At 35.1% G+C, this 14,715-nt stretch overlaps 1 protein-coding gene across 2 annotated transcripts in view; it reads left to right on the forward strand.

Moving 5' to 3' along the window:
* The window catches only part of DIAPH3 (diaphanous related formin 3), a 496,533-nt gene that overhangs the window by 299,792 nt on the left and 182,026 nt on the right, over positions 1–14,715 (forward strand). For both annotated transcript variants that reach the window (XM_041731170.1, XM_041731169.1), the window contains 2 exons: positions 2,263–2,387; positions 10,503–10,667. In XM_041731170.1, the coding sequence (XP_041587104.1) occupies positions 2,263–2,387; positions 10,503–10,667 (290 nt within the window). The remainder of the gene's footprint in view (positions 1–2,262; positions 2,388–10,502; positions 10,668–14,715) is intronic.

Here is a 14,715-nt window from a genome sequence, read left to right on the forward strand (position 1 = left end):
TGTGAGGATTCTAAAAATTAATGGAAAATGCTTAAGACAGGACCTCAGGACACTCCGTACATTTTAGCCACTGCTACTTTTATCCCTACCACTACCACTGCAACTGTCACTACTAATATTAGACTACTAATGGGTTTTTTTTTAACCTGATTTATAGCATAAAGTAAAGCTGTCCAGCTTATAAACTGTTCTGAGCACATATTTACTCAAAATGATTTTATGTGTTTTTGAACTTTTATTTATTTAATGAGAAGTTTCCTAGTTTAAGGAAGTATAAAAGTGACTGAGCCAACTGTAAGATTTCTTGAGAAATGATAGAGGAAATGCTAACGAAATATTAGATAAGAGATCAAATAGACTAGCAGAGCAAAAGGAATCTTCTTGTAGTGCAGATAGAGAACTTAAAAAGAAGCAAAAAAAAAAAAAATTTGAAAACGAGAAGAGTAAATGAAACACCCCAGGCCTAATTAAATAGATGTCTTGGTTGTGAATAATTGACAAACATGTAAAATTGGAAGAACATAGCATAGGAACCATGTGTTACCATCATGAAGCACGTACAGCAAGATTTGGGCACTTGAGTTAAATAGATTGAATTACTTAATGCACTAAATGCTGCCATGATAGAAATACTTTATGTACTCTTTTATCTGCATCATTGTCTTAAACTTAAGGCTGACAGAATGGGGAAACATGAGCAGCAAAAAGCTAATGAGAAAATATGCACCCGTATAACTTCAGAAAGGCTTCACTACAGTAGGAGCCAAAGGCTAAAGTAGCATCACTTGGGCACAAACAGCTAGTAGGTTCTTTGAAGAATTCATTCATTCATTGGCCTCATGGGGCATTGATGCCTGGGTGGCTCAGTCGGTTAGACGTCTGACTGTTGATTTTAGCTCAGGTCATTATCCCAGGGGAATGAGATCCTGCTCCCTGCTGAGTGTGGAGTCTGCTTTTCCCTTTCCCTCTGCCCCTCCCTCTGCTCATGCACACTCTCCCTCCCGCCCTCTCTCTCTCCTACTCGCCCTCCCCCCGCAAATGAATTTAAAAAAAAATCAAAAACTTGTATCTGTAAAGTAGCCTGTAATTGATTTTATAACAAAATATGTCAAGGTTTTATTATCACCTATTAATATGTTAGAATAGCAAATGTTATTTTGCATACAGCTAGTTTAAAAAACAAAACTCCGTGTTCTTATGCAACATTGTTTTTCATGCTTCCCTTCTAATTCCATTTTATTGAACCAAGACTATAAACATATTTTTTTTTAACTCAGTCCCATTTCGTTGGGCATTTAGGTTGCTTTCAAAGATATTCTCGTTCTTACAAATGAAATCTGACTTATATCCAGTCCTCAGGATTAATTGGAAGCCTAAAAATGGTAGCATGGTCAGAATTATTATATGTATTTTAAACATTATTTCATATCGTTCACAGTAACGGGAAGTAAAAGAAAAAAAATTTTAATTAAAATTCAATCTGAACCCCCAAATTTGATTTGGGTCACTATATCTTTATATAGTGTCAATTTTCTTTTCTTCATGTCATTTCAAATTACACATAGATTTTAGGCAGTGAGTCTTAAACATCCTGCTGGGTGACCAATACGTTCAGATTGTGCCTTAGTGCCCTGTTTTACCATTTGCTCTTTCATGTGCACTGTGAGAGCAACTTGGAGTCAAAGAAGGGAAATTGGTGTTAGATAATAAACACAGATTGTGCTCAGGGTACCAGTAAAGCAAATGTGACATTTGTTACACATGTTGCTCAAGTAGCTTCTGATACCTTTTCATTCCTGTCGCAGATTAGCTTGGACAAGAGAGCACTCTTTTCCCCCTATCTTTTCCACATGCTCATTGTTTCTTCTCGAGATCAAGATCTGAAAAAATATTAAAATTATATTGAAATGAGTTTAATGTTTAAAGGTCTGTATTTACCCCTCTTTTTCTGAATATACTGATTATTTTGTAATGTTTATGGAGGTTAAGGGGCCTAATTTTAAACAAAACTTTATTAAGTGTGGTTTGTGTGAGCATTTCCTAAATTTCATCTTACATTTATTAAAATATGAAATTTCCTTTATTTTTGCATTTGAAAATCTAAAGGTTTAAAAACAAATCAGTGACATTTATTTTGTGTTTAGTGGAATTTTCTTACTTTATTATTGTAAGATTTTTCACAAATATTTTGTTCCTAGAGTGTTTTACCTTTTATATATTATAATTTTGTCCTTTCAAGGCATTTAATATACTCTCTTTTAGTCTCTGTAGAAACGCTGGAAAAGAATTTGAAGCAGATGGGAAGGCAGCTTCAACAGCTTGAGAAAGATTTGGAAACCTTTCCCCCTCCTGAGGACTTGCATGATAAGTTTGTGACAAAGATGTCCATATCCTTCTGATATCTAAATAACTTAAGTCACTAGTCAACTAGAGTTACAATTTATTTAATGTTGTAGGTATAATTGCATAACCAGTGGTTATTCTGTAGTGCCAAATAAGAGTTTAACTTTTGCCTTCTTGCAGGAAAATTTATCAGTGTGTTTACCTATCATGAATAATACAGAAATGTATTCTGCTTTCAATTCCTTTTTTTTTTTTCTTGGTATCAATTTGGATATTTTCTCTCCTCTCTTCCCTTCCATTTGCTTTGTATCCTTCTGATGTTCATGGTAAATTGAAAGGACATGAAAACTCAGTTTGAATCTAACATCATGATGTGATTTAGATCCTTTTGAAATGTTTCAAGAAGGAAACAAACATTTTATAAACTGGTATGACTCGTCAGCCTAATTTCAAGGGTTGGTATAAAAATTATCTCATATTCCAGAAACTTTAATATTTCCTTTAGAAATACTGCATGGTTCCAAAATTAAAATGGAATTTGTCATGATCACCACTTGTGTAGGTCTTCTCCAAACCCAAAATAAAATCCCTGTGTGTGTGTATTTATATATAAATGAGACTTGAGTCCTGCCTAATTTAAGGTTTCTTTTGAATTCGATTATCTTTGGTTTCACCAACTTTGTGGCTTAATCTCTATTGAGTAATTGAAGTAATAAACTTTTTTTTTAATTTCCTGAAATGAATGTTGAGTTGCTTTGCAAACCATTCTGTGAGATTAGAGACTGATATCTTTTGTGTTATAATAAAGTATCACTACTATGCATTATTAAAATCTCATATGGACCTCAGAATTTTATATGAAAGGATAACCCACTTCCAATGAGCTCTTATAAATAGACACTCCTAATATTTTAAACTGTGAGACTTGAAATAAAATAACTATTTTTCCTCTTTTCATATCTGTTCCCCTGAGATTTTAGCAAATCACAAAATTATTATTTGGTTTGTCATAGATTTTACTGTATATGCTTTCAGCTTAATTGTGAATTAGCTCAATTTTTAGCTTTCTTTACTGTCTCTTTTGGGAAATACCATAAAAATGTACTCAAGCAACAATCAATTCAGGCTAATGTGTTTATTTCCTTTCATATCTTTCCTACCCATTCAGTTTCTTCTTTTATTAGGCAGGGCACCCTTATTACTATGTTTGAGAAGGTGTTTTTTTGTTTTTGTTTTTTTTTTAACTAAAAGTAAAGTCTGTATTTACTCATCAAAAAAATACTTTCTCAGCACCTACTCATGTGGTGAAGTATGCTTTTTAAAACTAAATTTGTTATTGCAGAGTTACATTAGCTTCATCATTCTTAGCTTTTTTCCCCCTCAATCATTTTATCATTTTAAAATATTCATATGTGACAGTTTATTTTAATCATTAAGCACTATTAATTGAAGTACTTTCATCATTCCCTATAGAGAGAATGCATTTTAGAAAAGGGTTTACTTGGCATACAGTTTCTGGCAATACACTGTGAGCGTACTAATTAGGAGACTCAGGTTTCTGGAACCTATAACCTAAGATAAATTCCTGAGCTTAGAGAGAAGGTGATAGAATCCTGCTCAGCAGACGATCCCAGGACCTATCCATACTTGTATTCATATGACACAAGAAGCTGAATGATGTCGGTTTCTTGAAAGGTATGCAGCTCATAAAAAGCAACCAGCAGGAAATCAGAATCAGGAAGGATGAGGCTTTGTTGGAAACAATTTTTCATTCAGAGTACAATTATACTCCATGGACAAGAAAGCTACTACATCCTGTCGCTAAATATCACAACCTAGAAGCCTCTAATGAACTGATTAGCATTCATGTATCTCTTGGAAGTCAGATATATGAACAGTTGGTGCACTTTGCTATTGACAAAGCTTATAATCATAAATATTCTTTGCTGAGATTAGATTGCACTCGTTTGCTTTTCATCTTGGTTAGACATACTAGTTTCGAAGTAATTAAATTCATTCATTGCAAAGCTTTGTTTACTTTAATTAGGACTGACAACAAGTCACATTTGGAATATTAAATGGGTTTATATAGATCTTATTAACATGGCAAATTGTGAGCTTCTTATCAGATCTTAGAAAGTGAAAGAATTTGGAAACTAAAATGCACAATGAATAAAAATTATTTAACTAAAATGTGGGTTATTAATGCTGGAACTTTGTTTACGTTTTAAGTTTTAGTGCTTATTATTTGAAACACATGTCAAGTGGTTTGGTTCGTCAACCAGTTCTGAAAGAATTGATATTATCTAAGTTGTTAGGGATGCATTTTTACAAGTAGATATTTAAACAATCATAATTTAGTAACGTAAATAATCCGTTAATTGAATTGTTTCCAATTATAACGATAGAACTTTGTTATCTGAAATTTCACTATTAGCATTCAATTATACCATATTGTAATTTTACTCTTCCAGTGCATGCTTTTTATTTACATACACTACTGAGTATAAAAAGATGAATTTAGTTCATCCTTTAAAATGCATATACAATTATTTCATATATATCACATTTACTTTTTAGTAATAATTATGTTATTTTCCAATTGTTAAGCCAGGGTCAGAAATATAATTGGAGTTGACTATTTCCACTGTAAATATTTGCTTGAAAAATGTGTGACACGAATTCGAAGCAGGGCCACCGATATTGGTATATGCAAACTATTACATGTGAAATGTACATACTTAGCTCCTAAACGTGAGAAAATTTGGAAAATGCCAGGATTCGTGTCATGTGGTACCTGTTCGTTTCTTCTGAACTTTAGATTCTAGAATATTTATTTTAAGGAAACTAATAAATAGATCCTAGATTGTTGCCTTTGAAGTCCTCCTTGTGCAGGATTTGCCTTTTCTTGTCTTCCTACCCCATCTCCTGAGTTTCTTAGAAAAAAGTCATTCTGCCAAACATTTATATATTTTTCTCTTTGTCACAACTTATGTTACAATACCTTGGCTTTTTCCATGTTATAATCTTTACATTTCTTCATTGCAGTCCTACTTTATTTTCATATTTTTTTCTTGTTCTAGTATATTGCAATGTTTTAGACATTTTTGGAATTATTACATAGATGCTAAAACTATTCCAATAAATTCCTTGAAAGACTTGGGTCATATATCTATATTCCACACTGTGTAAAACACAGCATCTTTTAGGTAAAGGAATTCAGTACGTTTCTATTTAATTAAACAGTGGTTAGTAAAATAGAGGAATGGGATCTGTGGAACATAAAATGTATAATACCTGTACATTTGTAAGAGTGCAAGTTTGGGTAATTGGATGATTTGTATTAGCAGATTTTTCTTTTGAATTACCCTTCTCTCTCTTTTTCTTCCTTCTTTCGTTGTCTTCCATTTACATTCTTTTTTTTTTTTTTTTTAAAGATTTTATTTATTTGACAGCACAAGTAGGGGGAGCAGCAGAGGGAAGAGAAGCAGGCTCCCCACTGAGGAAGGAGCCCAACACTTGAGGCTTGATCCCAGGACTCCGGATCACGACCTGAGCCAAAGGTAGATGCTTAACAGACTGAGGCACCTAGGCTCCCTTTCCCTTTACATTCTTTTTTTTTTTTTTTTTTAATTTTTTTTTTATTTATTTATGATAGTCACAGAGAGAGAGAGAGAGAGAGAGAGAGAGAGAGGCAGAGACACAGGCGGAGGGAGAAGCAGGCTCCATGCACCGGGAGCCCGATGTGGGATTCGATCCCGGGCCTCCAGGATCGCGCCCTGGGCCAAAGGCAGGCGCCAAACCGCTGCGCCACCCAGGGATCCCCTCCCTTTACATTCTTAACAAACTTTTAAAACTCTGGTTAAAATATCCTGGTTCTCATCCAAATTGGTAATGATCTTTTCCTCCCCTGAGATCTCACAGTGCTTATAGAAGGTACTATACCACATGGCGCTCATCGCTCTTCATAGTTACACCCTGGTTGTTCCTAGTAATGTCACCTTAGTCGGGACTTCCCTGACAACCCAACGTAAACTGGCGTCTCTTAGTCTCTATAATATCACACACTTTTATTTTCATCATCCTACTTCTCAACTCTCTGAACATCTCATGCATTGACTTCTTTATCCTCTGTCATCACACTCCAGAACATGTGTTTCATGACATCAGGGATTCTGACTACCTCGTTAACTAGTGTTTTCTCTATTGGCCAGAAGAGTAGAATGCAGTGGAGCTTAGTGAATACTTATCAAATGGCTGGCTGGATCCTGAGTACTTAAGATGATCTATAAAAGGTATTAGACATATAGGACTGATTGAAGCTGGTCCTTGTAAGATGTGTTAATGGAAGTAATGGATATCTTTCTTGGGGGAAGCACTATAATGAGGGCGGGACATGAGACTAAATGTAGACTGTGTTTGTGCTGGGAGGTTTCACCATCTCCCATCAGTAATGATGTAGCGTGCCTCGTTAATGTAACCATTTATTCTGGCCTATCAGACAATCATTTTAAACCGAAAATTAATTTGACTATTTCCCAAATTGTTTCTGTTCAATCACAATTTTACCCATTCTTGTGGGTAATTCCAGTTATTCAAAGCTCCACTTCATTCCTTTGGAAGCAAATTGTTTCAGAGATAGCAATGATAAGAAAATTAACTTATAAAGCACTCTAGATGTTAAAACAGACCATGTCATTTCCATGGTTTTGGCTCTTGGCTTTCTTTCTCATCACATCTTTTTACTGTTTACATAGAACTGTACTTTGATTAAGAATGCTCGGGGGCGCGGGCGCCTTGGTGCCTCAGTCATTTAAGCTTCTGCCTTTGGCTCAGATCATGATCCCAGGGTCCTGGGATGGAGTCCTGCATCAGAGTCCCTGCTCAGTGGGGAGTCTGCGTCTCCCTCTGCCTCTGCTTGCCTCTCCCCCTGGCTTGTGTTCTCTCTGTCAAATAAATAAAATCTTTAAAAAAGAAAAGATGATCAGGGTGGCACCTGGGTGGAGTAGTGGGTTAAGTATCCGACTCTTGATTTTAGTTCTGATCTGATCCTCAGGGTCGTGAGATGGAGCCCTGGAACGGGCTCCACACTCAATGGGGAGTCTGCTTGAGTTCCTCTGTCACTCTCCCTCTGCCTTTGCCCCTCTCCTCAAATAAATAAATAGATCTTAAAAAAAAAAAAAAAAAACTTCTCTCTCTCCCTCTGCCCTGCCCATATGCACCTTCTCTCTCTCTCTCTCTGTCTCTCTCTCTCTCTTTCTGTGTTTCTCAAAAAAAAAAAAAAAAAAATGTTCAGGCATATTTCTGAAGTTTCACTAACTTGTGATTACTACCTGAAAATCTTAAAAAGTGTTATTGGATAATACTTACAGTTTTATTTTAACCTGTTGACCTAATTGATTCTTGAGAATGGGCATATTCCCAGGTATGAGGATAAAATTACTAGTATTTGTAAAGTGCCTATTATTAAAATGCAAAACATTAACACACAAGGAGGGGAAAGAAAAGGAGTAACTTTAGGGCCATACAATTAGAAACCCCCCTTAAAGTAGTACACTTGGTGTGTTGTCCAGTACACCTAATTTTCAGGGACACAATTAGCCCTTAGCATTACAACCAAATTGTATGTGTGTGAACGCGTAGATGTGAAGTATTTTCAGTGGAAGTTCCATGGCTTTCATCGCACTTTTGAGAAGGCCTGTTACCTATGCCACCAAAGTTTAGGAATGATGACACACTAGGGGAAAATGAATAATTGGCACCAATGTGGTGGCAGATGAGTAGACTTAATGCAGCAGAGAAGATGGAACATAGCATCCACAGACAAGGCTGACAATCAGAGGTGACCATCCTCCAGAAATGTGGCAAGAACAAAGGACAAGTAGGGAATTGAACTAGAAGAGAAAACTCAGCTGTGTTCCAGCAGAGTACAATGGATTACCAATGCTGTGTGTTCAGTGTAATGAACATAGCTGAAGAGATGAGAGGCGGCTTTGTGGAAAGGGAAGAATTGAAGGAAGCTTTGAATGATAAGATAGAAAACAGTTTCTCTTTTAAGCAAGAGTTAAGGATGTATAAATAATCCATATGGCGATAGTCTGTATCTGAGACACAAATGATTTTAGGTGAGAGTTAATAGATTGAATAAAGAAACCAATATTGATTTCTGACCTTACTATATAAATGAAGGAATGATTATTTCACATTACAAATGAATCACCATATGGTCCATTTAATGTTAGTTCCTGAGTGCGTTTCAAATGTGATTTTTAAATTTACATAAATTCACTTTATAATATTTCATAAATATGGATATTTCATAAGACAGAGTGATTGGAAATCTGTCACGTGTGACTGTATTGTTAAAATTTCTTGTGATTTTGTGATTTGAGTAATTATACAAAATCTGTTGCTATTTAACCAAGTATTAAAAAGTGATACCACACTTAAATTCATCAACCACTGCTACTCTTATGATCTAGATTCTAAAAAATGTAAGGAGGCATTTTGCTATTCAGATGATTATAAATTGAGCCACAGAATGATCTATAGATTTTTCTTAAAGGTTGTTAAAAAGTATCAACTCTTGCGTTAGAATCCAGACTTCCTACATTCTAGTTTATTCTTTTTTTCCTAAAATACTATATATAAAATAACGTAGTATGAGGGTGGGGGGAAAAGGAGGAGAAAGAAAGAACCAGCCTAGAAGGGCAAATAGGTAATCTGTAGACTGACTAGACATAGATACAAGTCAGCTGTGATTGCCTGAGATGTCTTTCCTTTTGGAGAAGTTGGGTTCTAATTATTAGAAATTTTCCATGCTCCTTGGATGTCACCACCCATCTGGCAGCAGTGCTACTTCTTTCTTTCTCAAAATGAAGGGCCCCAATCCGTTTCCTTATTTTATCTTCCACTGAGGAATACTGTGATTAGAGAAGCCCTATCTTTTGAAATTGTGGAAAACCTTTCCTTTAGATTATAAACATTCCATGTTTGGTTTCCTTTTCTTAGTCTGAATCTATTATATCTAACTTTAAAAAAAAAAGTCACACTAATATATTTTTTTACATTCAAGACAATAAGATGGCTTCGATAAGCTTAATTCTGTATGTTCCATTTCTTTTAAATGTCCCAGTTTAAAGGAGCCATAGAGGATTATGAATGATACTCTTTACAGAGTCATCTTTTCAAAATGAGGTATAGTATATCTAACTGCATTAGCAATTTGTCACACCACAAAGGAAATTCTATGGTTTGTTTAAAAATTGTTTTCTAATGCCATCACTACATTCACACTGTTAGTCTTCTGAAAATCAGTGTGTTTTGAACTGTGTTGTCATAAATAAGAATGAGAGAAGAGCATTTCTGTATGTGCACGTGTTTGTACCAGATCATAGTTGTAAATCAAGCAATGCGTAGAGTAAGGTATGTAACCACTTTTCCAAAGGAGAGTTAAAACATGAAGTTACATAATATTTGAAGTTTTTAATGTAACTCTTAATTTGTTTTTTAATAACTTTAGAAATTTAAAACTTAAAATGAGCAAGTGGGCAATAAAAATACTAAGTATTCACATTCATTGCTAAATTCTATTTATTTCTCTAAGAACTTTGCCTTTTTAATTCCTGTAGTCCTCACAACAGCCCTGTAAAATGAGTGGTATTCCATATTACAAGTGAGGAAATTATAGCACACAGAGATCGAGGCATTTGCCCATAGCCACTACCACTAGATGCAGGAACCTCAAATTGACCCCGGTTGTCCAATTTCACCTCTATGGTCAGCACCCATGTAGTTGATTTCAGTATCATTGGAATTCCTCAATTTCAACTACTGAGCTCTAATTTAAATTGTGTTGCGTGATCTGGATAACAGGCAAGTTGGAAGTAGAATCTCCTTGGACTCAAATTGTAAAAGAAAAATATTAAATAAATATTCAACTTTTCTGATAATTTGGACAAAGTTAAGAGATTGAATTTAAGATTTCACTGCTGTATAGGATAGATTGAATTATAAGAGCAGTGAAACCGGTAATTTTGGCATTTGAGAAATGTTTAACAGTGACTAACAATTCAAACATTGGACTCACAGGGTTTATTTATTTATTTTCTTCTAAAACATCACTTTGTAAACTTCAGAATCCCTTAACTGTAACATACAGCTTTGTTATCAGTGCAAAAGAACAATATGAGAAACTTCTAAAGTTACATGAAAATATGGAGAAGTTATACCAGAGTGTGATGGGATACTATGCCATTGATGTGAAGAAGATGTCCGTGGAAGACTTTTTTAATGACTTGAATAATTTCAGAACCACATTCATGGTATGTTAAAAATTTTAATTTGTTTTTTTTTAAAGTATTTGTGTCTATACTATCTCATCGATGATCATTTTAATTTCATTACTTTATTCCATTCTTCTTGTCTGCAGTAAAACCTACCTTTCTTGATGTTGAAAATTAGCTTTAAAAATTTCAGATTTTAATACTATTGAAAACTATGTGGTTTATTCTCTTGTTGGTCTTCCCAACATTAAGCTGTAATTGGAAATTTTGATTGAAAAATGTGACAAATTCCGAAGTTTTTCATAAAGATTCCCCTCCTGGCCAATTATAGAGCACTTTTGTAATATGTTTTTGGCTATGAATTTGTTTCTTTATACTTAAGATCAATATGTATTTTTGTGGTGTAATTTTACCAAATTCCATGAAGCTTTTATGAAGAGTTTTTTTCCTTTCCTTTTCTTTTCTTAATGCGTTGTACAATTAGCTACCTGCGATTTGCCTTTGAATGGATTTTACATTCCTAGGGTTTCCTTTAGATACTTTAATAGGGAGGTCAGGTCTTTGATGTGGAATCCTTTCATTTAGGCATTAAAAAGATCTTTTGAAAAGTATTAGCTGATTAGATGAGGGGGAAAAAAGCCACACACATATTAAAAGCATTGTTGCCTCCCTGGGGAAACTAGTGATACATTTCTGCAACAAAAAATTATATTATTGTAAATAGATGGGTAAATCATTTCTCTATCTCAGCAGATGTTTGTGGGGCTTAAAAGTTTAGAAGGGTAAAGAAAACTTGAATTTTAAAGAAGTGGCTCTTTTTTACTATCAGGAAAAATTTATTGCTGAATTTATTGGACTTGTTTATAATCATTTGGTTATAACGAGATAGTCCTTTAATAAAACTCAGTATTTTAAAGGAAAACTAATCTACAATAAATACATACTTGGCTTATAGCTTTAGTTTTTTCCCTCTGAAAGTTCAAAATGATTCTTTAATTTTTCACTACCAGAAGTTGAAGAAGTGGATTTGATTGATAAATATATTTACTATGTGCCTATATGTGTGATATATTGTACAATATATTTAACTTTTATATGTTACGAGGCAACGTGGCCTAGTGGAGTAGCAAAGGCCTTGCAGTCTGAGAGAGCTAAGTTTGGACTCCATACTAGTTATGTGACTGTGAACTGATGTAACCTTCCTGAGCCTCAGTTTCCATATTTATAAATAGAAATATTAATTCCTCTCTCATAAAAGTATTTATTAAGCCAGGTAATATAAAGTATCACAGTTGTTTAATAAAGTAGTGTGCAGTGAAGGATTAATTTAATAGGCTTGAGGTATTCTAACCCTGCATATATCAAAGAAAGTCCTCACCTTCTACTGGCTCTTGGCAGATCACCTGTAAGCCCTTGGAATATCTTGTCTCATAAGGATATTTTCGTATGCCTGGGGACTTGGACCAAACTACAGATAGCTTTTTGCTAGAAATGTGATTTATGATGAGCACCTGTTCTTGCTCACCTGAAGCACTGGACCCCTCTGTTCAGTTTCTCCTCCAAAGGAGGTTAGAGGCTGAGTAGCAAAGGTTGTCCATGTGGAAGGTCCACTGACCTTCTTGATAAAAAACTCTTGACACCAAGGCATGGGAGAGTTCCCTTGGTTGGCAGTACTTCCTATGTGTTATCACACATCATTGCTAGAATAATGGAACTCCTCTGGGAGAAATCAGTGGTGATTTTGATCTGTCCCCTTTCACTGTAATAAACTATAACCATGAGTACAAGAGCTTTCTAAGTTCTGGATCCTTCCAACAAATGTCAAACCAGAGGGTGGTCTTGGAGACCCCTGACAAAACTATGCATAAAAGTATAAGATAGCTCTATGAATTAACAATACCTATCATTTTTGAGTGTTCCGTGAGCCAGATATTCTTCCAAATGCCTTATGCATGTTATCTTAGTCAATCCTTTTTTTTTTTTTTTAAAGATTTTATTTATTCATAGAAATGCAGAGAGAGAGAGGCAGAGAAGCAGGCTCCATGCAGAGAGCCTGATGTGGGACTCGATCCAGGGTCTCCAGGATCATGCCCTGGGCTGCAGGCAGCGCTAAACCGCTGCACCACCGGGGCTGCCCATCTTAGTCAATCCTGATAATAATTTTTCACCTTTCACTCTTATCATCCTTCTGTGGCACAGAAGTAGAACATAACTAGCTCAATGTCATCTAGCTACGAAATTGTGGAACTAGAATTTGAACCCATACAGGCTTCTTCCAAGAAGCCTATACAATGAAATACTATGTAGTGCTCCCTCCCATGTTTTATAGCTTGTGTTCTATTTTACAAATAATATCACTGGCATAGGAAGGGTTTTCTAATGAAACCAAGGCCATACTGTTATCAGGCATTCAGATTGGCATTTGAATCAAGTCTAATTGCAAATTTTCCTAAGATCTAGTAGGATTAGAGGGCTTTGGGCATTCTCAGAGTAATTTAAGCATTGTGTTACTAGGTGGTAGGCAGAAGGAGAAAGTGTATGAATGGAAAAGCATTCAAAGGAAAAGGGTAATACAGTGACAGCTATACTTGGTCTCTTTCAGAGTTCACGTGGGTCCTAGAAATAGATTCTGTCACATACACATACATACATTGTACTAAATTAAACTCATTAAACTCATTAGGGCTAAATATTAAAATTATTTTTATTTAAATGAATAATTTGGAGAGGAAATTTGGGGGGGTGTCAAAAATAAAAACTGAGAGGAGAGTGATTCTGTCAAGGTCAAATTTTATTCTTTCTTCCTTTCTGGTAAATATGGTTATACTGCTTGAATTTTAGATAGTGTATGCTGAAAAAGACCACAGTGTCAACATTGGTGAAAACTTTTGACAAGTGTTTCTCAAATTCTCTTGATCCCTTAAGTTGCTATTTAATTCTACACTATTCAACTTTGAAAATTCAGTTAACTTACTGAATCAGTGTGAAAATATTAGCAACAGATGTGGAACTTTAATGTGTTAAAGGTCTTTTCTGGAATAGCATATTAATACAATAGGCAAAAATATATATTTCCTTTTTAAGAAATTACTGGTAAGGTACGTTTATATATTACTCATCCACTGGTATTTAGGAATACTTTTTGTCATGAATGAGCAAATCTTACCGTTAAAGTGGAGGTCCATTTTGTATTACATACAAGGAGTTGGAATCACTGTCCGCATTCCATACCTGTCCCTCACCCCCTCAACTATGGCAATTTTCCATGGAATATTTTCTCTCAAGTTTTTTTTTTTTTAAGATTTTTTATTTATTCAGAGAGACAGAGAGACAGAGAGAGAGAGAGAGAGAGAGAGAGAGGCAGAGACAGAGGCAGAGGGAGAAGCAGGCTCCATGCAGGGAGCCTGATGTGGGACTCGATCCCGGAACTGCAGGATCACACCCTGGGCTGAAGGTGGCGCTAAACCGCTGAGTCCCCCGGGGTGCCCTTCTCTCAAGTTTAAACCATTCTACTTACAGTTCCCTAGGCCTAGAACATTCTGTCCATACTTTGCTTGGCTAAATTACTATCTTCACCTTTCTGATCTCTGCTTAGACTTCACTTCATCTAGTAAGACCTGTGTCTATCTTGCTTATCTTGGTTTCTCTAGTGTAATTCATGGCATATAACAAATAAATTTGTGAAGTTATAAATATTCTCATCTACAATGGGTGCCAGGCTTTAAAAACTAATATATACAGTGCTAGCTAAGTGCCAGGTGCCCTAACAATAACCAGATGTGGTATCCATACAGTTTTTATTCCCATTTTAGAAGAGAAAACTGAGGCTTGGAAAGGTTGTGACTTGCCAGCAATTGATGGAGCTGAGGGACTAACCTGAAGGAGTTTTGCACAGTATATGCTGTATATGGCTGAAGTCTATTAATTCCTATTAAACATGGAAATTACATTTAATAGGACTAACAGGACTAATCTGAAACCTAATCCCTACCCAAAATTTAAAAAAAAATGCGGCTTTTATTTTTAATAGTGATTTGGTTTGTGAATAATTTATCCAAAAATCTTTATATTTTAGAATTGCCCCAGA

Source organism: Vulpes lagopus, chromosome 16, assembly GCF_018345385.1.
Source record: "Vulpes lagopus strain Blue_001 chromosome 16, ASM1834538v1, whole genome shotgun sequence".
NCBI lineage: Eukaryota > Metazoa > Chordata > Mammalia > Carnivora > Canidae > Vulpes > Vulpes lagopus.